Here is a 27029-nt window from a genome sequence, read left to right on the forward strand (position 1 = left end):
TGGAGACTCAAGAAGAGGTGGGACTTCTGGTAGCTTTGTCAACAACAATAGAGGAGGAAATACCGATCTGATTTGTCTGTCAGGGGTGTAATTTTCCAGTCTAAAGCTGCTGCTAATGCCAGGACATGATTCCTTTTCATTCTGTCATATTGTCCCTGGTGTTTTTCATTGAATGAAGTAGAATATTAAGCACACAGTGCTATTTAAAACACACCTTACAGTTACTTCCTGAAGAAGTGGAAGTCAACTTGTGTAATGTGATGCTAGTAAGAAGTTCTCTGAAACAGAAGTTGTGGGTGCTCTAGAGTTAAAAGAGTAACTATTCCTAGAATTTGAGCTGAGGTGCGTCAAACCCACAATAAAAAAATTAATCCTTTAGTACATCGTGGACAGGACTGAGAGGGAGAAAGAAAAAAACCTTTACTCTTTCTTGCTGTCACCATCAGCTGCAGCATCATACAGTCAATGCTGCTTTTGGGGATCTGACCATTAGCTGTAATTTGACAATTATTCAAAGCACTTCTGTTGAGCTACCTAAGAGTGAAACGAAGGTATATGTCCTCATAGGAGACATATGTCTGTATGATATTAACTTTGTTTTAAGAAATGACATGGTTTATTCAAGGTCAAACATGAACAAACTAGACTACCATTAATCCTAGAGTGTCACCATGACATCTGTAATTGGTGGAGCCCATTTTTTCCCTTGAAGTTCAGCTGTTGGCTGTTACTACTGACGTTAACAAGACCACAGCCGCTGAATAAGTGCACAGTCAACACTGAGCTCTACATTGATAAAAACTGGCACCTCATATCCTCCTAGCTTTTGTTTTGAATGCATTTTTAGAATCTCCTGCTCAAATCGGTAGGACCTGATGAGATTAAAACCTAAGCCTTGTTAAGAAGTTGTCTTGTATTTCCCAGACAATCCTTTAAAAGAAACCTTTAACTTCTGGATTAGGTTGATTTCTTCAGAACTCCCAAAAATGTTCTGACAAATAACTATAAATGTGAGCAGACCTTAATAAAAAGTGAGGCGCTGTTTTAGAAGTTGGATTGTTCTAGGGTTTAAGAAGGTGTAATCAAGCAAATAGCAGCCCATCAGCAGAGACCTCTGACCCAGAGGTGAAATGTCATCCCCCCTCTAGAACTACAGACGCCTCCAGACAGATTTTATGGAGGATGACCACGAGCGAGTTGTGTCAGTGACTTCTTTGTCTGTTCAGCTCTTCACCGTCCCAACCATGGTGAGTACTCCTCCTCTCCTCTGCACCTCCACACACCTTTCTCTCTCTGCCTGTCTCTCTCTCCTGCTGGTAGAATTATGAACGCTTGCAGTGTGACTACGTGAAAGATGACCACGACCGTGAGTTCTCCATCACTGACCTGTCAGTACAAATATTCACCGTCCCGTCGCTGGTGAGTTCAATGTGAATTTGTTGAGGTGAGAAATGTTGGTAACAGCAGCTCGACAGGGCCGCCTGGATGCATACACTCACTGACCGCTTCATTAGGTATACCTCTCCTACTGCATCAGCACAAATATCTAATCAGCCAATCACATGGCAGCAACCTGTTCATATAGGCATATAGGCATGGTCAGGACAATCTGTTAAAGGAGACATATTTTACCCCTTTTTCATTTTATGTATGCCATTTTGGGACACCTTTAGAATAGTTATTTATGATGTGCAGCTCAAAAAACTCCTCACTTATCTTATACTGGCGATAGGAAAACCCCTATTTTCAGCAGATCTCGCCGACTGCTGAAAACGCTCCGTTTCAGTCCTGTCTCTTTAAGACTCAGAGATGTCTGTGACCTTACCGTTCTCTGATTGGCCAGCTTGGTCAAAGCTTCCTTGGGGCTGAACAGTGGGCCGAATTGTTTTCTCAGCCCATTGATCACTGACTTTTGCTTAGTTTACTTATTGTGCTTTTAATCAGCACAAGTCAAGACTTTGTAATGTAAAGTTACACAACGTTTCACGGCATAGTTTTGGGTAAAAGGGCGGTTAGTTATGAAAACAACTGATGACAGAGCTTAGCACACATTAGCTTCCCACTGACCCATGGCTCGTTTTAAAGTAATGTTATAAAGTGACTTACAGCTTGTGGTTCTAAGCCTCCCTGGGCGATCTTTACAGAGGGAACAGCTCCATGTTTTAGCAGCAGATTAAAAGCAAATCCAGCGTCTTACTGTCCTTTATTGATGAAACAATCGTTGGTGAAGTGACGAGGGCAGTGAAAAAAGTTCGCAGGCGGTCGGCTCGATGAGACAAACAATTCCCACTGCTTTCTGCTGCTTTCGTCCCTCAGGAGCGCATACAAAGTAGATTTATCGTCACAACCAAAAAAACATGAATAAGTTTAGAAGACATGCTGACCGGAATAAATCCACATGAGAGCAAGAATCCAAACAACAGCAGCGGTGTGTACAGCGCTGGGGAGGGGGTGTGGCTGAGAACGAGCTGCCGGGAGGGCAGGTCTGAGAGCCTCCTGTGGGAAGAGGGTAGGGGAGTCATCTACTCAGAGCCGTCCAATAGGGAAGCCGGAAAACGAGCTGACGTCAGCTCGTATCAAGTCTCGCAACGAGCTGTTCAGAGAGGCCGGTAATCTCGTTTGCAGGGTTTATGGAAAGACGCGTGTCTCTTGATAAAATGAAATTGGTATGGTTTAGAAAGGATCCTCAACATTGTATCATTGTATGCAAGTGTTAAAATATGACTTAGTATAATATGTCTCCTTTAAAGCTCAAACCAAGCATCTGAATGAAGAAGGAAGGGGTTTAATATGGCATGGTTGGAGAATGGATAAAGTATTTCACAAACAGCTGATCTACACAACATTTCAGAATCTGACCTTAAAGCAGAGGAGCTTCATCAGCAGAGAACCACACTAGGTGCCGCTCCCGTCAGCTAAGAACAGGAAACAGATTCTTCATTTCACCTAGTCTCACAAAAATTGGCAAAAAAATGAAACAATGTTGCATGTTCTGATGAGTCTCAATTTCTGCTTCCATATTAAAATTTTCAGGTCAAAATTAGGCTTAAACATACAAGCCAGACTACAAACTACCACAACACGTTTAACGTCATTAAAATCACCTTTTCATCATTCTGATGCTTAGTTTGAACTTCAGCACATCATCTTGACCATGCCTACATGCCTACATTTGTTTTTGCCATGTGATTGGCTGATTAGATATCTGCCTTAACGAGCAGTTGAACAGGTATACCTAATAAAGTGGCATTTAATAGAAAGTGCCGTAATGGTCGCACGGTCTTAACAATGACAAAACATTCTAAAGAAACATTCAATAGCATAAGAAACTAGTAAGTGACCAGAATACAGCCCCATGTCCAATAATCAGGTATAAGAGCTTGTTTTATATTTTAAAACTCAGACTATTAGTCTTTTTTCACAACAACATAGAAAACTGTTTTTGGACAGCCCTTTAGTAAAAGTGTGTGGGGAATGCTTTTCTGGGAGTATAATGGAGTATTTACTGGTTTGGAAAAAGCAGACACAAAGCAGTGTTAGTTTTGGCAGTGATTTTGAATTTAGTCTTTGCCCCAGTCTGTAGATTAAAACTGTGTTTTAGTTTAAGTCACATGTTAGTCTTTTTCAGTCTTGTAAGTCTACTTTTAGTCAACAAAAACTCAAAAACATTGTAGTCCAGGTTTAGTCAATAAGAAGTCTTTATGTTTTAGTCTTTACTTGTAGTCAAAACAACTATTTTCTTTAAAGCAATTCTAATAGCCATGTGTAGAATTAATTTAGATCTTAAAATTGATTTTAATTAACTATAGATACTTGAATTACTAGGGATGCACCATATTATCGGCCTGATAATTGGCAGATATTATCTAAAAAAAGGTAAATATCGGTATTGGCAGACATTTAAAAATTTCTGCCGATTTTTATATCCGATATTTTGGCCATGAATATCAGCATATAATGACGGTGAAATTTGGCCCTATATACTAATAAATTAATGGAGTTTATACTGGGCCAACAGACCTATGTAAGTTGAGATCTTTTTCTTTATTCATCCCCATTCTTTAAACTTTTAAGAAAACGTGTGTTTCCTTATTCATCCTCAAACCTTAAGTTTTGTTCAAAGGACTGAATATTTAGTTATGTAAAACATATTTAAATACCGGTATCGGCTAAAATGAATCTGTAAATATCGGCATATCAGATATCGTACATCCCTATTAATTACTTTAAAATATACTGAAAAATACTGACATACCTTGATGGCTCTCTACCCAATCCCTGCTTGTGTTTTTACAGATTATATGCACAGGGAAAATTCTGAATGTCGAACAGTCCAGCTCTAACATTTTAGTCTTAAATAAGTCTATGCAAAAACTAAACTTACTTTGCATCGGAGTTTTATTTACCACAAATCTATTTTTAGCTAGTCTAAGTCTTTCTCATGGCAGAGGGTAGTCGTTGAACATTACACACAACAATATAAAGATTAGCTGTAATTCATATTCTTAAATCAGAAATCTTTAGTGTTGCTTTTGAGAAAAAAAACCTATTTACTTTTGGAAAGGGCTTTAGAGCAACAAAACGTCCAGCAGACTATCTAATTTACTCCAATTCCAAATTAGACTTAACTTTAAGCATGTAGCAGTGTTACAGGTGAGCAGTCAGCTTTTTCTTTCTTAAATTACTGCATCAGGTGTCCGCTGTTGAATGTCTGCCTGTGTATAATTGCTGGCCTGTCTTTGCTCGCAAGGCGGGGTGTGTTCATTAAGATTCTTAATGTAAGAAATCATTGGTTTGACAAGATTTATGTAGCTTTAGAATCATTCATTATGTATAATATCCAAAATCTTTAATCTCTCACTCTTTTTATGTCAGCATATTTGAAATAACAGCCTTTGCTTTTTCTACCATCATTTTGTTTCATATTCATCAGCATCTTTTAGAGTCTTGTAAGGCACTAAAACATAAACAAACTAAAATGGTCTCAAAGTGAACCTTAAGAGCCACCAAAAGAAACCCAAACATTTAGCTAGTATAGCTATTGTGGACATATTGAGTCCTACTTTAGCTCTGGTTTTCTTACCAGGGGTGTGTGGTCTTTCTGTTCTAAGTCTTTATTATTAAGGACCTAGTTTTCTGATAAAGTGGTTTGGTTTTCCAGCCTATAGGCCAGTGAGGTTTATCTACGGTCCACCTAGCTTTATTTTGTGGTAATTCTTGTCATTTGTGCTTAATGCAGGCCAGAATGCTCATGGTGGAGGAGAACCTCATGACAACCATCATCAGAACGTTTGTAGATCACCTTCGTCACAGAGACCTGCAAGGACGCTTCCAGTTTGACCGCTACACCGCCCAGCAGGCCTTTAAGTTTGGACGGGTCCAGAGCCTTATTGGAGACTTGAAGTAAGGACTGGTGTATGCATTTATATACCAATGTTAAATAATACCAGCTATTCACCATGTCATGTTATTTTATTTTAGGGCTGGGCAATTAATCCCAAATGAGATTAAATCTCAATATGGCATGCTGCAATTTACAAATCGCAGACATTGCAATATTGCTTTAACTCAAAATATGTTAAAATACCAGTTTGATACATTAATTTTTTGCAGCAGCAGAGATTTTATGGACATTTTACAAACATTCAATTGTCATTTGTAGAAATAGTTTACAAAAATGGTCCTTTTTGTGTTTTATATTTTTTTTTTAATTAAAACGACATAAAAAATCCCCATTCAATAAAGCAATTAATATTAAACTTGCAATATGAGCAACAGTAATTGCAATTAGATGTATTTTTTTAAAATCATTCTGACCTAGTTCATTCCATTTAATATTGATGAAGCTTAGCATTGGTTCACATAAGTCATACCTTTAGCCGTGATTGGCTGATAGCCAGCTGACACCAGTTATTGCCTCTTAGCTCCCACAGCCAATCACAGCTCTTTCTCTTAACACAGCTGTCCATTTAAATATGACTTTTTGGCTTCATCTCCTCCACCCCAGCCTCCTCCTATAGCCTAAAGCTTGTTAATAATCACATATCAAATTGCAATACTTGGGGGAAAAAATCACAATTAGATTATTTTTGCAAATTGTTCAACTCTATTTTATTTGAAAAAAAAATCCTCAGAACAATGGTCTTTGATATGCAGAATTTTAACAAGACCCTTTTGACTGTAAGGTGGAAAAAAAGACCCACATCATTCATTATAAATTGCTTTATGCAGTTTACACTCTTCATGATTCCAGCCTTCTTCGACTCATTGTCCAATCGGTGTCCTTCTTCAGCTATTACAAGTCTCAGATTTACCATCCTAAAGTTTCTCATTCAGGGAAGATTAATAAATATCATTAAAAAAAATCTAAGAAACAAAGCAATGATGTCTCAACATTCCTTACCAGCCTGCTTTTCTCCACCTGGAACCAAACTCCACACATACCACCCAGATTGTTTACCTTCTGGTCAGCTTGATCTCCTGCATGATAGTTAAACTTAATGTTCAGCCAAAATCCACCCATCAGTTCCAGGAAATAGTGTGGTGTGTGTGTCTTAGTTTTCATATTCTATTGACAAGTTGATAAGCATTATTATTTATTATTAGATATTATAGCTGCATATATAATCTATAGGATTCCAGTATATGTTATATTAGCCACATTTTTATATACTATGCTAGTTATGTTCCACTTAACAAATTTATTTGCACACTTGGTAGACACTGCTTTATTTTATGTTTAAAGAAAGACTAATGAGTTTTCTGCACCACTTAAATGCTGTAGTTTCTGCACCTGTTGATAAATGGATATCACGGCTTTTAATTGGAGTTTACATGACAGTTATACAGCAGTTTATGCACAACCCATACACTTGTGTACATGAGTTTATACAGGTTAATCTTAAACAACTAAAATATCAAAAATTGTATTTAACTTTTTTTAAAGTACATTGTTATTATATTGTAATTTAATGATAAAACATTCATAGTTTATAGATTTTGTTCACATAAAGAGGAATATTTTAAGTCAGTTTTAATGCATTAATCATGATGTGATAAAGACTGATGATTATTGCATTTATCCCTCTTAATTGCATGCTTTATTGTAATTGTATGACAATACAAACAGTTGATCAGAAAGAGAACAAACACACGGTAAAATTAGAAATTACATGAACACATTGAAAAAGACAGGCATTGTAGGATGGCTTTTCTGTTTTTGCTTTTATGTATTTATTTATTTTGTTTGTTTGCACATCAGAAATGCAGTTAATCAGTCTTCCTGTATATTCTGGTTGTTTATAAGTAGAACCAAGAGAATGACTGTCTGTTTTTGCAGGTACGTTCTGATCAGCCGTCCCTCTGAGTGGAGCGATCAGCTCAGACAGAAGTTTCTGGAAGGTTTTGATGCTTTCCTGGAGCTGCTGAAGTGTATGCAGGTAATACTCACCTGAACACTCACCTGACACTTAGCTGGACAGGAAGAATAAATGTGAAATGATTGGAAACCAAAGCTATTTAAAGAATGGAAAAATATTTCAATGTACATACTACTAACACTTTATCATCTCTCGTGTTATTTTCCACGCTGTTTTGATATGATGGCACATAAAAATGTCAAGAGTTACAAGGGTTAAATCTATTGATATGACTATTAATTACCAGTTATCAATAATCCATTTTACATATGTAAATGCTGGTAAATCAGCAGTGATGACTCATGTCTTTTCAGTGTATTCCTTCTCGTTTCTCAGCTGAACAGAGTTCCTGTACTACAGGGTCCTTTAGAAGGCATGAGAGATGCAGAGGCTTGTCTGAATTCATGTTCAAGGAAAATATATTTGAAACATTTTTAGTTTTCCTGTGTATAGATGTGACTGTGAGCTCAGCTAGGGATTGTGTCAAGGTGTAGCAATACATGAACATGAAGCTGCTATCGCTAGCTGTGGCCAGGGCTTTATTATGGAAGGAAGAACACAATACTGAATACGATGTGTTTTCTTTAATTCACACAGTGGTGAAGTAGCTTGATCATATGATGACTGCCAGTGTAGCACTTCTCTGTGTCATTATCCTCACTGTCCCTCTGTCATTTCTCACATTTTGTAGACATGTTGCATCATGTAACGTCAGCAGAGCAGGTCAGGACAGAGAAATACAACTTTATGGGCAGCGAAATTCTCACAGAGGTTTAATCTGGTTTGATTCATGTTCCAGTTTGGAGCCAAAAAGAAATAGGTTATAGAATTCCTGAATCTCAGACATTTAAGCCGTGTTTCCATCAGGGGGTCTGGTTTGATTCAGTTTGGTTTGGTATGGTTTGGTGTGCTAAACCCCCAAATAGTTTGCGTTTCCACAGACACCCGTGCTCTCACTTGGTGGGCGGGGCTGTAAAAGCATGCCTGTGAAGTCACAGGCAGCTCAAGTCTGCTGAGAAAAACTACATTTTAATGATGTTAACCGCTGTCAGTACAGATCCTCAGCCGATGGAGTACGTGTACAAAGACGGTTTGAGTCGTAACGCTACGTAACATGTGAATATATCTAGTCTAGAACAGTTTATATGACAAAATATTAAAGTTTAGAGCTGTACTGTGAGAATTTGCTGCATTAGAAATAAGAAAAACGTTTAGCTGGTGTTGAAATCAAGCTAGATTAAGTCAGAAATCCGGGGTGTGCTGATCTCCTTTTAAAATAGTCTGCAGCCTGAAGTTTTACAAGCCCGTTCAACAAGCACAGAGTGATGTTTTCACAGGTAACGTAACGTAAGAAATAGATTAATAACTAGTTACAGATGAGAATAAACTGTTCTAAGGCTTCGTAAGCATTAATTTAGTTTCTCATCTATCGCAGATGGATCAGGTTGATGTGAACCTTCGGGCTCTGCTTTGTGTTCTTAAAATCAGGTCTGAATAAACGTCAGGAAACTTGATTTTTGGCCAGATACCAATATCCATAGACTAGGAAACAGTTTGGATCTCCGTCGAGTCCAAATATTTTCTCTTTAGGCAGATATTAGTCGGTTTTTGTCCCGTTTTTCGCCCGCTTCTCACAGCGCACACTTACGTGTTTGAAGCCCGGAGGCGAGCAACTGAGTCGCGCGCTGACGTGACGTCAGTACAACCCCTATTGTTGTGTGTGTAGCTCCACCTTTTTGGTACGGATAGGTAAGATTGGCACCCCTACGGAAGGGTGCCGAAAAGTGGGACGGTACGGTTGGTTTTTTAGGGACCCTTCCAACTTTTGCTCTATGGATATGCAAAAAAATGCCGGCCGTTCCGCACCGAACTGAGCCGGACCGCTTGGTGGAAACGACCTATTAGAACTAGTTCCAAGTTCAAAGACCAACAAGGTCTTGGTACCCAGGCCCACTGCCTTCCTTAACCTGTCTGTCTGTCTCTGATTCTCTCTGTGTTCGAATCTGTCAGTTGTTTGTCTGTCCGTCTCTAAACCTTCCTGTCTTCTTCAGGGTATGGACCCAGTGGTCAGGCAGGTGGGACAGCACATAGAGATGGAGCCAGAGTGGGAAGCAGCATTCACTCTGCAGATGAAGCTGACTCACATCATTACCATGATCCAAGAGTGGTGCTCCACAGATGTAAGATTTTACTACAACAGCTGTTTCTACTACCACTACTACTATCACTTTCTATGCACTAACCACAGTATGACATTATGGGACAGTAAAGCAGGACATGGCATGATTTCAGTGACAGGAATAAGAACAAGTATGGGGAATAATTTCAGTCTTCTTTACTGAGGGATCAGCTTTTCACCTGTAACTCAGCATAAAATGACGATAACTCGGCTTTAACCTCGAGCAAGGAAGTAATTTTCAATCACCAAAGTTTGCAACATATAACACTAATTAGGTTTTCATACCTCTTCTCACTAAATGGGTCCATTTGTTTACTGGCATTTATTAAGCTGTAGCTTCAGGCATGGGTGTATTTACTCTTAAATCAAACATGTAATTGTAATTGTATAAATTCTAAACATTTGGTACACAGTGATACATTGTAATTTAAGATTATGTAAAGGTCACAACTCTGTAAACACAAGAGAATGCTCACAGTACTAACAGACATTCACCAAAAGTCCAGAAGACTGCTAATATTTGTCTTCTGCCTTCAGGAGGTATTTAGTCATACAACACTGTACTTCCATCTTAGAGCTTCTACCTCAGAACACAGCATCTTTGTCCATAATAATGATTTGTAATGATAAGTTTAACTGTGGTTTTAGTAGCAGTTTTATGTCTCCAGCTGCTGCTCCGCGCTGGGTTAGACACCAGCTTGTGAAAGTTTGTATTTATGCTGTACATCCATGTGTGTTTTTTTCCCATGTGTTTCAGGAGCACGTGCTGATTGAGGCTTACAGGAAGTGTCTGAACGCACTCAGTCACTGTCATAGCAGCCTCCCAGATGGCGAGCAGCCAATCAGCTTGAGTCTGGCAGGTCACAGTGTGGAGACGTTCAGATACCAGGTGTCTCAGGACAAAGTATCCATACACCTGCCAGTCTGCCGACTGCTGGCAGGTAAACACATGAGCATACGAGAGTGATGACGAGGCTTTAACCTTGCTCTGCCTGATATCAAAAAAAGTGCTTTCAAGTTTGACAGGAACCCTAGGTCTATATGATGCCGTCATTATACTGTTTGCTATTCATTGTTTTTAACTAACTGGAAAATAAACTACGTCTGTTCCCTCCCCTGCAGGGCTCCATGTTCTCCTCAGCAGGACAGAAGTGGCCTCACGTTTCCCTGAGCAGCTTCCTCTGGTCAGTAATCACTCTGCATGGCTGTATGTGGTGTTTCTCACCTACTTAAGATGGCAGCCGCTAGGGAGGGTGGGTTGTTTAGAGGTTTTCATATAAAGCAGGCCAAATATCTAGCTTTCTAGATTAAAATAAGCCCCCCCCTCTCCGTACAAATAGAAAACACACTGCAGCAGTGTTAATTTGGGCAGGTATTTTAAATTTTAGTCCCAGTCTTAGTCTTTAGATAAAATGTCTTTTAGTTTTAGTCACATCTTAGTCATGTAGACCCTTTTTAGTTTTAGTCTAGTTTTAGTCCATAGTAAGTCCTCACATTTTAGTCTTTACTTTAAGTCCAAGCATTTACTTTCTTGCCTAAATCTGGTACCAAATAATGTTAGTGTGCTCTCTGCACTCTGCCAAACCTGGAGTCCCTGCTTTCTACAGCTGAGAGGCAGAATAGATTCAGCTACATTGTTTTGGACAGATTTACCCACAGTGGAGAAATATCACTGATTTTGAATGTCGGACGAAAGCTTAATTACATTTTAGTCTAGTTTTAGTCATCTTGACGAAAACTAAACTTACTTTTCGTCATTTTTTGTCATCACAGATCTATTTTTGTTAGTCGAGTTTTTTTTAATGAAAAGTGTCTGTGGACAAACATTTTTAGTCATAGTTTTGGTTGAAAAAATTAACACTTCACTACAGGAAAATGCCATACTTTGCTGTTAAAGACATTAAGACACGAGAGTTTAAATGTTCTTGATATTTGTTATTTAAAGGCACAAGTTCTTGACATTTCTGTTTTCAATGTGGTGATGTTGATACATGATCTGCAGATAGAAGTCTGTATAAATGACTGGCAGTACTATTTATTAATACTGCATAACCAGGGGTTAAATAAGTTACAGCTGTCAGCAGCTCCAAAATCCATTCATGTGCTGTGGTGGTCTGCAGCCATTTAGATGACCAGGGTGATATTATACTTTCAAATCTGGTGTGTAACCTGTGCTTTTAAAACCTATTTTATTAATCTAAAAAGTCTGCTTCAGCTTATATACCTGGATGACTTGTATGCCAGAAAAAAGTGCTAAGATACGGCACAACAGTGCGTGCAGCTGCCACTGTCATGCACTACACGAGAACTAACACAATTAAAAATTCATCCCCATTTATTGTGTATTGCAGGCGGCCACTGGGCTTGACTGCTCGGAATTAGCTGGAATAGCTAACGACATGGGCCACATTGGTGGAAGTTGGTTGGAAGTTGGAAGTCACTTTTTAACTGCTTTCCCCCATCGCAATGTTATTGCTGTACATTTAAGGAAGTACAGTCATGGACGAAAGTATTGGCACCCCTGGAATTTTTCCAGAAAATACACCATTTCTCCCAGAAATTGTTGCAATTACAAATGTTTTTTGGTAAACGTGTTTATTGCCTTTATGTGCATTGGAGCAACACAAAAAATCTGAAGAAAAAAGACAAAATTGACATAATTTTACACAAAACTCAAAAAATGGGCCAGACAAAATTGTTGGCACCATCAACTTAATATTTGGTTGCACATCCTTGGAAAAAAATAACTGCTACCAATCACTTCCTATAACCATCAACAAGCTTCTTACACCTCTCAAATGGAATTTTGGACCATTCCTCTTTTGCAAACTGCTCCAGGTCTCTCAGATTTGAAGGGTGCCTTCTTGCAACAGCAATTCTGAGATCTCTCCATAGGTGTTCAATGTGATTTAGATCCGGACTCATTGCTGGCCACTTCAGAACTCTCTAGCATTTTGTCGCCAACCATTTCTTGGTGCTTTCTGAGGTATGTTTGGGGTCATGGTCCTGCTGGAACACCCATGACCTCTGACACAGACCCAGCTTTCTGACACTAGGCCCCACATTGCAGCCCAAAATCTTTTGATAGTGTCCAGATTTCATGATTCCTTGCACACAGTCAAGGCACCCAGTGCCAGAGGCAGCAAAACAACCCCAAAACATCTTTGAACCTCCACCATGTTTGACTGTAGGTACTGTGTTCTTTTCTTTGTAGGCCTCATTCCGTATTCTGTAAACAGTAGAATGACATGCTTTTCAAAAAAGCTCTATCTTAGTCTCATCTGTCCACAAAATGTTCTCCCAGAAGAATTGAGGCTTACTCAGGTACATTTTTGTAAACTCTAGTCTGGCTTTTTATGTCTCTTTGTCAGCAGTGGGGTTCTCCTCGGTCTCCTGCCATAGCGCTTCATCTCATTCAGATGACCACGTATGGTTCCAGCTGACACTTTTGCACCTTGAGTCTGCAGGACATCCTGAATTTGTGTGGAAGTTGACTGAGGATGTTTATCCACCATTCCAACTATCCTGCGTTGCATTCTTTTGTCAGTTTTTCTCTTCCGTCCACGTCCAGGGAGATCAGCCACAGTTCCATGGGTTATAAACTTCTTGATTATACTACACACAGTGGACAAAGGAATTTCAGGATCTCTGGAGATGGTCTTGTAACCTTGAGATTGTTCATATTTTTCCACAATTTTGCTTCCTAAGTCCTCAGACAATTCTGGGCTCTTCTGTCTCTTCTCCATGCTTGGTGTGACACACACAGGCACACAACACAAAGGTTGAGTCAACTTTTAGACATTCTAACTGGCTTCAGGTGTGATTTCTAGATTGCCAGCACCTTTTACTGCCACAGGTGAGTTTAAATGAGCATCACATGCTTGAAATAAAATGATTTACCCACAGTTTTAGAAGGGTGCCAATAATTTTGTCCGACCCATTTTTTGAGTTTTGTGTAAAATTATGTCAATTTTGTCTTTTTTTCTTCTGATTTTTTTTTTGTTGTTCCAGTGCACATAAAGGCAATAAACACATGTATACCAAAAACATTTGTAATTGCAACAGTTTCTGGGAGAAATGGTGTATTTTCTGGAAAAATTCCAGGGATGCCAATACTTTCGTCCATGACTGTATACTGTTAAATAAATAAGCTGTGCAGAGCTCTGGTTTGACAGAGAACACTCCTTAGCACAGACGACAGGTGACGGGTAGAGCAACTCGTGGGCTGTTTGTCTGTCTCATCACTGCGGGCTTAGAGCTCAACTACCGTATTACAGCTAGTAGATGTGCAAACTCCATACAGTGGTACTTAAAGAGCAACACAGTTGCACAGAAATTTACCATTGGGGACGTTGTGGAGGACAGTTTAAAACTTTTTCTTTATGTTATGGATTTCACTGTAACTTTTTCTCCATTATGTCCCTGCTTGCTTCATTCAGGGAGGAAGCTTTGGTTTACTGGGAGGAAAAGTTACTTGTCATGTGTGATGCTTTACTTCAGACCTCACATGCAGACACAGAACTTGATTCAGTTGGAGGGTTCTTTCTCTCTGCTGTGGTAGTTAAGGCAGAGGGCGACCTTAACTGTAAAGCGCTGTGGGAAACACTGTGTTTGCCTGTCTGTCACTTGTAATCTGAAATAGAAAAATGGATAAATTCACCTTGTTGTCTTTATGTGTCCTTAGGGAGAACTCAGTCCCCCTCTCCTGATCGAACTCCCCCTCCGCTGCTTGGTGCTCTGTGCTCAGGTGCATGCTGGGATGTGGAGGAGGAACGGGTTTTCCTTAATAAACCAGGTGAGATATGTGATTACCAATATGTCATCTGATGAGCTGCTGAAAGTGGAAATGTTTTCACACATGCACATCTGAAAACTTGTAGAAAATCTCAGGACAGAGCCTATAACTGCTAGTTCTCACAACAGGAGAGTTTGGTAATTAAAAATGGAAATGGTAGGAGAAATAAATTATGTATGCATGAAAACGACAGTGTCTGGGAAGGATAAGTGGGAATAAAGTTTGTGTGCTCAAATTCTCTTGTTAAACTCTATAAAATCATATTTTATCAAATTTTGTGCTGTTGTAAATGTTTTGGTGTTTCTCTGTAGTTTTGCAAATGTAATAAACGTCATGATAATGTTCAGGTGATTTAGAATCGGGAAAAAGTTTAAAAGTTAATAACAAATATTGTTGTTTTTCTTTTTTTTCAGATTTATTATTACCACAATGTCAAGTGCAGAGTGGAGATGTTCGACAAAGACATCATCATGCTGCAGGTAGAGACAACTCTTCTGACCCTGCTTCAGTGTATTTATGATGCTGACATTTCCTGACCCTGCTTACTCAGCCTGACTATGCGTGACACAGGTGATTTGACCGGACTCGACTGTCTCAGCCTTAATCTATTGACACAGCCTGACACGTCCGGATCTGGCAACCCAGTGTAACTTTGCTGACTCTGTGGACCCAGACTTAGTCTAATAATGCCTCTGTGTCTTCTAATTGTTCTGGTTCAGCTGTGACATCCTGACTCTACTCACCCTTCAGACTTAAAACTGGTGGCTTCTGCATGCAACCTCAGGCGTTCCTACAGGCTACATGTTCGCTTTGCAAGTTTACTGCTGTCTTCCCTGTCTTTCTTTAGAAGTTATATCCAAATATAGGCAATAACTAACAATACTAACATATCTTGGCTTTAGAACTGTCATAACTCAACATACAAATAGGATATTCATCAGTTTTCACTTTCATATTTAGTACAGCATCACTTCAGCCAACATGATTTCTGAGGGTTTTTTTCAATGAAAGTTAAGCTGAGACTTGTCTTGAATTGAGAGCTTTGCAAGTGGCTTTATTAAGTGTCTAAGATAAACATTTAGAATAAAAGCATGTGTGTAGACGTGATAGAATTCCCTCTACAGAAAAAATAATAGAGTGGGCTTTTACTTCGAAAAACTGAATCAGTAAATCACGAGGTCCTGAACACAAATGTCCTGATCCTGTAAGTCAGGGGCAGAGTCCCAGCAGCTATTCGTTTAGCTTTGAAAACTAAATAACTAAACACATTTTCAACACACATAAAACTTCTACCTTTTACCTGAATTTAGGTTCTTAATCAGAGCATTCAGTGTGAACATTAAAGCTTTTGTTATTCAGTGTTGTGCCTCAAAAAGGTAGAGATCCATCCGCTACCTGAGAGAGCCAGATTTGACCCTGTTGACATTTGACAGACAGGGAGAAAGTCTGACTTTATTTGCTATACATTTAACCCACTTGGTATCTGACTGAAGGTTAACCTGAAGTCTGGCTGTTACATGTTTTTCCCTGCAGGCGGGAGCGTCCATGATGGATCCAAACCACTTCCTGATGATCGTTCTGAGTCGATTTGAACTGTTTCACATTTTTAGCTCTGCCGATTGTAGAAAGAGATACCGGGAGGCTAACAAGGTGGGTGCTGAATCCCTAAACCAATCTTCTGTCCCTCCTCTGACACTCTCCTGACTCCCTGCTGTCTGTGTCTGACAGGATGTGGTCCAGCAGAACAACACTTTGATCGAGGAGATGCTTCATCTCATCATTATGGTCATCTGTGAGTTTCTTTGCTGCTTCAACTTAACTTAAAGAAAAGTTTTAACATTTTACAGAAGGTCTGCCAAGGGAAGATGTGAAATGATTCAAAGTTAACAACATGCCCTCTGTGTCTGCGTGTTTGTGGGTAAAAGGTGAGCGATACGTGTCAGGTGTTGGCCAGGTTGAACCTTTTGATGAGGTCAGAAGAGAAATCATCCACCAGCTGTCCATCAGACCAATGGCTCACAGTGAGCTGGTGAAGGCGCTGCCTGAAAATGTAAGACACTCACCTGCCTGTTTTCCTGAATACATGTCATGCTGTGTATTTATCTACACAACTTTAGTTTAGTCTACGTATATATCTGTCTATTTGTCTGTGTTTCTGTCTGAGAATCTGTCTGTCTGGGTACATTTTTGTCTGTAAATCTTCAGTTCATCTCAGACTGTCTGTCTTTACAGGGGAACAAGGAGACGGGCCTTGAGAGAGTCATCGACACCGTGGCTTCATTCAAGTTAGTCTATTCCCATTTTGAATACTTTCATTTTATACACTAGTCATCATCATCAATAGCTCCCTTTTACCTTATCACACATCCTCCATAACAACCAACAGTCCATCTTCAGTATAAATTCACTTGAACAACAAACACTTTATTTCAACAAGTACCAATTCTTCATCATTTCACATCCACCTTTACATCTAGCAGTTAATCCTCACATACAAGCATTAAAACAATTTAAAAACAATTTGGTAATTTATTAACTACAATCAGGTCACAAGACAATTTTATGTGGGCTGCACAATATTATTGACATGATATCAGTATAAGCAGATAATACATTTGTGCCAAGATGTACAACCAATATACTAGTGCATCTCAAAAAATTAGAATATCATGAAAAAGTTCAATATTTTTTGTCACTTGTTTCTGAAAGTGAAACCCATATATTATATAGACTTGTTACACATAAAGTGAAGTATTTCAAGCCTTTATTTCTTGAAATGTTGATGATTATGGCTTACAGATAAGAAAACCCAAAATTCAGTCTCTCAAAAAATTAGAATATTCCATAAGATCAATAAAAAAAGGATATTTTAAACAGAAATGTCAGGCTTCTGAAAAGTATGTTGATTTCTATGCCTTCAATACTTGGTTGGGCCTCCTTTTGCATGAATTACTGCATCAATGCAGCGTGGCATGGAGGCGATCAGCCTGTGGCACTGCTCAGGTGTAACTGAAGCCCAGGTTGCTTTGATAGCGGCCTTCAGGTAATCTGCATTGTTGTGTCTGGTTTCTCTCATCTTCCTCTTGACAGTACCCCATAGATTCTCTGTGGGGTACTGTCAAGTACTGTCCTTCTGCTGACAAGCTTCATGGAGATGCTAATTTCATTTTTCCAGCAGGACTTGACACCTGCCCACACTGCCAAAGGTACTAAGAACTGGTTCAATGACCATGGTGTTACTGTGCTTGATTGGCCAGCAAACTGGCCTGACCTGAACCCCATAGAGAATCTATGGGATGAGAAGAATGTGTGTTTTATTAGCTAAGTTTTAGGTCTGAACTACATTTATACATCTGTATCCGTATCTGTACATGCTTGCTGTTTGATTAAATAGTTTATACACGTTAAGTCCACATGTCAGGACGTGCGTTTGCAGTAAGTGTGTGCAGCATTAGCACAGCGTGTAGGACTTTGTTGTTATGGTAGCTCCCACGACAGGACACATTTAGTTGCATCTACTTTCGGGCTTTAAAAATAGTTGGGAATATAATAATGTTTTCACTTCTAATTCAGCCAAGTTCGTCCCATTGAGATCATTGAGATCTTCTTTTAATGGGACCTGACCAAGAATAACAGCAATAGACAGTTTCAAACGACCAAATTCATACAGTACACATCATATAAGAGTAATAATAGTAGGGCTGTCAGCATAAATGCATTAATAGTAATGTGACTCAGGTCTACAATTAGTGCATAGATCAGTGTTACTCTACCCTGCTGAACCAAAGAGCCAAATTGAAGAACAACATCTGTGCAAGAGCCACAGTCTAAATGGTGAAAGTTGCAATGAAAATAAGTAAACAGGTGGCAAAAATGGTCAAAAAGTGGCAAGAAAGTGGAAAAAAAAAATGAAAAGGGGCAAAATAGGCATACAATGGACAGAACTGGATGAAAAGTTGGTGAAAAGTCACAACAAATAGAGTTACAGGTGGTCAAAAAGTGGTTAAACTGTGGCAAAAAGCACACTTTGGAGATGTCACGCCAGCATCCCCCTGCAGCCACAGTGTTGTAAAATAAGTCCACCACTGCATCTTAATGTCTCATTTCACTTTAAAAACTCCCAGACAGCTCAGTGGACAAATCAGAACTCATCTGCACCTTGTGTTATAAAACTTCTAACTTTATACTGTTCCCTTGTATCTTTCATGTCATGTAAGTTCATGTCATAATCTTCAATCTACTTAAAGATGCTGAATTCTTCTCAGTTTGAGACAGTACAAAAATTTCTAAATAATACATTAATAGTTTTAAATACAATCTAGTAGAAGTTCAAAATGTGGTGGTAAATAAAAAAGGGAGATTAATTGTGATTTAACTAGAAATCCTGGCATTAATTATGATTCAAAAGTTTGACAGTCCCAGTAATACAGCATCAGCTTAAACACACAACTTAAAACTTAAAATGTATTTTGTAGGTTTAGTAGTTTTTTTCATTCATTTAGTAGTATTTCCATTCTAAAATTCCCCATATTATGAATTTAATTTTACAGTTTTTTTTTTTAACCTAAAAGAACCTGTGAATTCATGACGCCTGCTGTACTGACGGTAGTAATGTGTATTTGACTTTGTTTACAGGAAGCCAGGTGTGACAGGCCGAGGTCTGTATGAACTGCGTCCTGAGTGGAATAAACACTTCAACCTGTATTTCTATCACTACAGCAGAGCTGACCAGTCCAAGGTAAATGTGCAGAGACACTTTGTTTTTGGTGGTGGTAATGGAATGGTTACGGGTCGGAGTATTCAGCAGATTTAATTGTGGATTGATGACGGTTTTCACCAGCTCTAGATCCTTCTGTTATGGTTGAAATGTGTGTTATGTGTTTCAGGCTGAGGAAGCTCAGAGGAAGCTGAGGAGGCAGAATGGAGAGGACACAGGTAAACATGCCTGATCAGTTAGTACATCTTATTTTTGAATGTGAGGAGTATTAACAGAACATTGACAGGTCCCTTAGAACCAGACTGAGACGGTCTAAGCCTTAGGATTTCGGTCTAGTTCCAAGCGCACACTGGTATGTCCCTAATTTCAGAGAAAACGGAGCAAAAATTACAAAAAAGGTTTGTTTTTTTAACTCCTGCACCCAATACACAACATAGAGGCCTACGCACTAAAAGCACTACACAGTTGTGTTCCCATCAGTGCGATACTGTTCCAGTCCTCTCTCATTTCCTGCTCGTTTGTTGCTAGGAAACCAAAGCAATTGAAACTGAGCCTATTATGTTGGAGCTGATAAATACTGACCAGCAGTGGATTATACTGAGGCAAAAAGAGAGGAGATGGGTAATGAATCAGCTGAGGGAGAGGACGGGGAGGATCTATGCACTTCTGCTATGAACTTCTAATATCAGAAGTGCAAAATGATTTTTTTGGATGCCAGGAGGGAGTTTTGCAGAGGTGAAGCCATTTATTTGACTCAAGAGTACGGGAAAAATGCCGGTAGACATAAATCACTGACTGGTAGTCCCTCTGTTTTCCAGCAGCAGTCACAGGGTCCATGGTCTGCCTTGTCTCAGAGTGTATTTACTTTTTAAGGAGTTGCGCGTACAGCTGTGTGCATAGGCTTTTGTGAGGTTTAAGGGCTACACAGACCATGATCTATGCTGTAGCATTGACTCAGGCTTGATGCAATTCACAGTCTGACTGTTAAGGATGTGGATTTATTCCTGAATTAATGTTTTTATTTTATAAGAATATTAACACATCATTGTTGCTACATCATTAACATGTGTTCTCTGTCTGTCTATCAGCTCTGCCCCCGCCTCTCCCTCCACCTCTCTGTCCTCTGTTTGGCAGCCTGGTGAATCTTCTGCAGTGTGACGTGCTCCTGGCCATAGAAGGCGCTGTGCTGCAGTGGGCCGTAGAGCCCAGTGGGGGGTGCTGGACCGAGTCCATGCTGCAGCGGGTGAGACTCAAACACAAACTCTCTGTAGCAGTGTGAACTATAGACAGTCCATCAGATAACTGAACTCCCACTGAGGGATAAAACCTGTCTGTACTCAGCAGATCGAGGTTCAGCTGTTGATCTCTGGTCATCCTCTTTAAAGTTCAGAAGTTAAACTGGTCTGTTAAAGACCTCATAAGAAAGTCAGAGGTAGTTAGTAGCCGACTAACTGCTAACTGTATGCTTTTCTCAAACAAGGGATCTTAAAAATGTCTGCAGCACACCTTCAGCTTTTATTGTGAGATTTCAATGAGTAAACAATCTAAACTGGAAATACTGAGGTTTGACTGAACCAACATTTCTCTATCTGAGTCTGATTAATTAACGGTTATTTAACAGATCATTTTTAAGCAGGCTAAACCATGTTATATATCAGAGTTACTTTTTGATTTTTAAATATGAACATTATAAATCAAACAGAAAAACCATAAAGTAAATTTCCCCATATTTTTTTCAGATTGAGTTTCTCTTTTTTTTCGAATAGCAATTGTCTGACAAAAATGACGCTTCCACTGTGTCAGTGAAGGAGGATATATAGATTACTAGTGTTTTTGTTTTGTTTTTTCAAGATTTGTGGGAAAAGGATTTACAAATAAAAGAACAATCCAGATTTGCAAATTAATCTAATTTTTTAAGTGACATGAAAAAACCCATTTAGAGTAGAGCTGAATGAGTTGGGAAAATAATCTAATTGTGTTTTTTTTAACCCATACTGCGATTGCAATTTGATTGCAATTTTTTAATGTGCGATTATTTCTTAAGTTCACCCCATGTATTTTCCAACAAAAACAAGCAATAGTTCATTCTATACTACAAACAACACAATAGATTAAACTAGGGATGGACTATTTTAAAAGAATGTCTAACTGATGATTTTGACTCATTTTGCAAATTGGATATGAACTGTTTTATTAAAGGGAGTGATCATTTTAATGTAACTCTCATACTTAACAAGATAAACATACGAAAATGAAGAAAATAGGATTTTTTTGTACACTATTCTAAAAATATGTCACTAAAATGATTGCAAAGGGAACTGTGGGATGGGAACTGTTACCCTATTTCCCTTCACTCTGCTTCACTAAAAACCTACACTTTAACCCCATGAAAGCCTACGGTTTGAAACGGCGCTTTTGTCACTGCGATACTGCGACGATAAAGATACCGTTACATCTCCATAAAAACCCTCAGGTTTTCTTACAGTTCAGATGTTTTTGAGCGTTGTTTTAGGCACATTTAAATGGGTCAAACAGATGCCATCAAGGTCAGTTCAAACAGTGCTGCAGAAGTCCTGGATTCATCCAGGTTCTGCCCAACAATGTTTGTTCTTTTTTTTTTTTTGTTTAACCTCATAGACTCCTGTAGTTTCCTGTTTACAAAATAAAAGTTCCTGAATGTTTGATGATGTTTTTAACAATTAAATACTTTTACTATACTGTGTTATAGGTGCTTCATCTGGTGGGCATGGCTTTACTGGAAGAGCAGCAGCAGCTGGAGAACGGCAGCGGAGACGAGGATGTCACCTTCAACTACACCTGCAAGATTACACGTCAGTACACAGAGCTAGACCACTGAAAGTGGATACAAACAAAGGCTTTGAGAACATCTGAGACTGAATCATTAGAACATTTCAGAGATAAAATCATTTCAAAAAACTGGTTGTGTATTAATGCCATATTAGGTCTAAAGGCACTAGACGTTACATATCAGTCACACTGATACTTCACCAAATATCCATAAATAAGTACCTGCAAATTCATTCGAAGGTTTTATAGTTGTGATTTTTTTTGTATGTAGGTTGACTGATTTGTTTTATGTAATTTTTCCATCATCCAAAGTCTGTCGTTCCACTTTTGATGAAAACCTGGCTCTTTACTAGTAACTTGTAAGGAATCCTGGCAAGAGCTGCTACTGTTGACCTGGAAATTACCGGCCGTACAAAGGTGGTGTTTAAATTACCAACAGCTTTAAAAAAAATTAGATTGATAAAATTGTCCAGAGTGGTTAAATATTTGATCCATTTTGTAGAAATCCACTTGTCACCCATTGTTAGAGAATATGATGCACAATTTACACAGATTTTGAGTTTATCCTTGATTTAAAATATGGTTTTCTTTTGACCTCAAGCGTTGCCCTGCCTCAGAATCAATACCAAATACACTTTTTCTTTAACAATTATTTCTTCAATCAGGGTAAACCATATTCGCAGTGAACTCAGTGATGGAGAACAACACAACACTGGAGATATTCAGCTAAACTATCTCAGTCGCCCCCTTGTGGCTGGCTATGGTATAGGGATTGATCTTACTTTTAGAATCTAAAAATGGCATGTTTAGAAGTTTATTTGAAAGTCTAGCCCCAAAAGACCCCATCAAGAAAAAACCTGGCCCTTGTAAAAATGTAGTTGATGAGTCCGGCTCTGGATCTTCTGTTGCGCTGAACTTCTCTCTCAGAGGTTTACTTTAGTCAAAAGCGCCGACTTAAGTGAACCGTGACTGATTGTGTGCACGTCTTTACAGGTCCAGGTGAAGCTCCAAGTACCTCAGGAAGTGTCTTAGCTCTGTTGGAGAGTTTACAGAATGCTCCTCACCTGGAGGTTCACAAAGATATGATCACCTGGATCCTTAAGGTAACCACTGACGCCACAGTTTTATGAATAAGTTATCATTTATCATCAAATTGATCAAACCTAAAGGTCAAATCTAACATTTTTGGATGTGTGTAATTGTGCCTTAACAGTGATGCCGAAGTGAAGTGAAGTGTTTCGTCCAAACCTCTCCTGATCATCTGGATGTTTCTCTTTTAACACAACGTTCACTTTTATTTGCAGATGGTGACAAACATTAAAACGATGAGAGAACGGACATCAGCCACTTCCACTGTCACCATCAGCCAGGGACAAGGGCTTGAAGAGGTGCATAACACGAACTGTTTACAAACCATTAAGCTCACATGTACATGTAGTTTAGAGTGATATTTCCCAGCTATCTGGTTGAGTGACATCTTCATTGACCCTTCGCTAAGGCCTGCCCCCTCGTTTACTGTTACAAGTTTTTCTCTCACTATCTTCTTACTTTGAACAAGATGTGAGGCCCTTTTGTGATCTGAAATTGTTCAAGGCCCTATTCTAATTATACCTCATTGTGTTGGATGTGATTGATTATTTATTTCATTACTTAGAAATCATTGATTATTGATTACATAAATATCCCTGGGCTTTCTGTCTGTAGACGGTGCGGGACAAAGACAAGGCTGAGAGGAAGAGAAAGGCGGAGATGGCTCGGCTCAGGAGAGAAAAGATCATGGCTCAGATGTCAGAGATGCAAAAACACTTCATCAATGAGAATAAAGAACTTTTCCAGCAAAGTCTGGAGGAGCTGGAGGCCTCAACATCTGCTGCTGCAGAGATCAGGTACCAGGGCGAGAGGATCATAGGCCTCAATACTGTGTAGTGTATGTAGCTTTTAAACTAAGCTACATCTTTGATATAATAGCTTTGGGTCCTGCAAATGACTTGGTTTTCATTTTTCCTTGCATTAATTTAAATTGGGAACAGTCATTGATCTGAAAGTTGACCAGAAGAATACAATTTCTAAAATTAAGAGAAAAGACATTCAGGATAACAACCATAACTCTAACTCTGTTCTGAGTCAGCGTTAATGATTGGCATCTTGCATGATCGAGGTATGTAGCTGCCATAATGTTGAGAAAAGAGCAGCAGGAGAGTGACTGAGAAGAAATGCAGATCAGTGATTTTAGAGGATGCAGCAGGAGGGTGGGTGCAGAGTTTACACCTGTGTTGGTGTACAGAATGTTCACCATGTTATATGCTCTCCTCCCCAGTCCTCCAAGTTTAGAGCACACCTGTCTCTCCCAGGTGTGTGTTGGTCCCAGGAGGGTGAGCAGAGCTGAACGGCGTCAGCTGGTTACCTGCATATTGTGTCAGGAGGAGCAGGAGGTCAGAGGTCATGGTAAAGCCATGGTTCTGGCAGCATTTGTTCAGAGGTCCACAGTTCTGTCCAAAAACCGGCAACGCAACTTACCTGATCCAGGTAGGTGGAGCTTTTCTGTACATTGTCAGAGTAAGTTGAGAAAGCAGGTTTAGTGCAAACTCTGAGTCTGTTAATCCTACACTAAGGGAAACTCGGAGTTCTGTGTTTTATAGTGGGAGGAAACTTGATCCTTAGAAAGCGAGATAATGCTAGCCCAGTTCATAAAAGGAAGGTAGTCTCTGAGTCAATCTGTGAACCTAATCTGGTTTAGAGCAAGTTTTCTTCAAAGAACCCCAAGTTTTGCTCCCATTCCTCCCTCTTACAAGGCCAGGAAAATGCTTTCCTCAGTCATTCATTTATTCAGTCTGTGTCCTGTTTTTGTGAGTAGAGATTCACCTTTGATTGAAGAAAAAGCTAGTTTTTCTTTTTTTTAGTCTCTCAAGCGGTTTTATTTAACCAATCATGGCATGTTTTCCCATGCTACTACTCTGTAACTTAAAAAATTAATAAACAAATGCATACTATGCCTGCTTGAGGGTTTTTTAGGTTAGAGAGATAAAGTATGAGAAGGTCTTTTCTGTCACCTGATGACATGGTGAGTAAGAGTCAGGACGTTTTTAATATTGTCTTCTTATTGTCACGGTGCTTGCTATAATTTCTGAGCAAACCTGTGCAGAGGTGAATGAACTCAAATCAGCTGTTTTGATACAGGAAGATCAGTTGCTTATCTGAGGGTAAATCAACTCATAGTTGAGGGTTAGACTCAGAGTTTGCTCAGCTTCCTTTCTGAAACAGGCCCCAGGACAAGACAGCCAGCATTCAGTGTTAGTAAGTACTGACTGAAATATCTAAAACTATGTTTCTCAGAGCATCACGACCCTCTGTTCATGCACCCTGACCTGTCTCTGGGGATTCACACGGCCAGCTGTGGACACATCATGCACGCCACCTGCTGGCAAAGGTGAGAAACCACAGCTGCAGACCAATCAATTCAAAGCACAGAGGAGGTTCTAAGAGAACAGGGACATCTATATAAAGTCAAAATATCAGTAATAATGAACAATAATGTTACGTGTTCTCTGCTTTATAAGCATTTAATAACTAAAATAAAGGGTTCTCTTGACAACAGTTGACAGAAATCAAGCTGTTGGACAGGAAACATGTCATCTGTAGTTTTTAGCTCCTGCTTTCCTTTAATATTCCCTGGTCTTTGTTCAGGTACTTTGAAGCAGTACAGTTGAAGGAGCAGAGACGTCAGCAGCGCCTTAGAGGTCACACCAGCTACGACGTGGAGAACGGAGAGTTTCTGTGTCCGCTGTGCGAGTGTCTGAGCAACACTGTGATCCCTCTACTGCCACATACACACTCGCCTAACCCAAGGTACCCATAATTACGTCTGATTTATATTTCTGTGTCATATTTATGACATAACATGCACTGAAGGTTTGTGTAGCCCTGAACCTGAAGGCTGATGGGCACCTCCTCAAAAAGACAACTACAGATCTAAAGCCCTGTGATTGGTCTACTAGGTGGCATCAGGTAACTTCTAGTTAAAGACCCTGTAAAGTAAAAATAAATCTGTATTTAGGTTTGTGGTATGATAGATCACTGTGTTATGAACCCCCAGGTCAAACTTCAGTCACAGTCCAAGTTTATAAAATGAAGCTTGAAATCATGAAAAATGAGGCAGTAAAATCTGCTCCAGGATGGTGTGGGCGTGTCTGTTGAATGAGCTGAAACCACGCCCACTCAGGACACGGGTAGTCTGCAGCATTAACCCCCTCACTCATGGTGTCATACTTGGAAAATATTGTCCCCTAAAAACATGAATCAATAAACAAAACATGCAGAACTGTAACTGCAATGAAACATGAACATTATAGAACGGTACAGGAGTACAAGACTGAATTCCTTTGCACAAAATGAACCAGAAGTCCTTGCTCTAGGTGACTGCTTCCTTCCACAAGAGGGGCGGGGTCATTCTCTACTTTGGGCTCATGACATCGTGAGTCCACATATTGGCCCCGCCCACACGAAACCAAGCCAGGAAAGCGATGAAATGGCCTAAATCAAGAATTCAGTCTCATGTAGATCTCAGAGTTTTTACATGTTTACAGCAACCATATTCCAACATTTCTAGAGTGTTAAGACAAAAACTATGGATTTCACTTTACAGGGTCTTTAAGTATTGTCTGTATGCATATCCTAGTGCAAGATTAATGGCTGCAGAAAACCACCAGATGTGTTAAATCTACTTGCCAACATTGTCCATGTCTCTCTGTAGCCAAACAAGCGCAGTCTTTTGCCTCAACTGATTCTCTGGCCCTATATACCATCTCCTTCGATGGCTCTTCTCTTTTCTTTTCTTTTTTTGCATTAATTTAGGTTTATTCAAAGGCTGATCAATATTTACCTTCTCCAACATGATATGCCTTGCTTCATTTACTATGGTTTTCTATACACTAACTGAATATGTGGCTGGACTAGAAAAGCTCTAGCAACTAGAGTTTAGGTGGTGATTAGTAAAACTAACATACAAGTATGTATTGCACACAATGGCATTGGCCACTAAAACTTAGATTAGGCCCTGTCCACAAGAAGACAAATTCAGGAGTATACGCAAAGATTTTTTACGTGCGTAAGTGG

General features: G+C 39.3%; 1 protein-coding gene across 2 annotated transcripts in view; it reads left to right on the forward strand.

Annotated features, from left to right (window-relative positions):
• The window catches only part of ubr2 (ubiquitin protein ligase E3 component n-recognin 2), a 69863-nt gene that overhangs the window by 24244 nt on the left and 18590 nt on the right, over positions 1-27029 (forward strand). Inside the window, exons 11-32 of one of the 2 annotated variants that reach the window (XM_041789660.1) lie at positions 1149-1247; positions 5240-5403; positions 7340-7439; positions 9470-9598; positions 10355-10538; positions 10720-10781; positions 14282-14392; positions 14806-14871; positions 15926-16042; positions 16121-16184; positions 16318-16442; positions 16625-16677; positions 19028-19130; positions 19279-19327; positions 20198-20352; positions 21838-21940; positions 22911-23020; positions 23222-23305; positions 23622-23803; positions 24235-24443; positions 25251-25344; positions 25602-25763. In XM_041789660.1, coding sequence (XP_041645594.1) covers positions 1149-1247; positions 5240-5403; positions 7340-7439; positions 9470-9598; positions 10355-10538; positions 10720-10781; positions 14282-14392; positions 14806-14871; positions 15926-16042; positions 16121-16184; positions 16318-16442; positions 16625-16677; positions 19028-19130; positions 19279-19327; positions 20198-20352; positions 21838-21940; positions 22911-23020; positions 23222-23305; positions 23622-23803; positions 24235-24443; positions 25251-25344; positions 25602-25763 — 2525 coding nt within the window. Of the gene's footprint in view, positions 1-1148; positions 1248-1320; positions 1420-5239; positions 5404-7339; positions 7440-9469; positions 9599-10354; positions 10539-10719; positions 10782-14281; positions 14393-14805; positions 14872-15925; positions 16043-16120; positions 16185-16317; positions 16443-16624; positions 16678-19027; positions 19131-19278; positions 19328-20197; positions 20353-21837; positions 21941-22910; positions 23021-23221; positions 23306-23621; positions 23804-24234; positions 24444-25250; positions 25345-25601; positions 25764-27029 lie in introns of both variants that reach the window. The other variant, XM_041789661.1, reaches the window with a different exon arrangement.

This window comes from Cheilinus undulatus, linkage group 6, assembly GCF_018320785.1.
Source record: "Cheilinus undulatus linkage group 6, ASM1832078v1, whole genome shotgun sequence".
Taxonomy (NCBI): domain Eukaryota; kingdom Metazoa; phylum Chordata; class Actinopteri; order Labriformes; family Labridae; genus Cheilinus; species Cheilinus undulatus.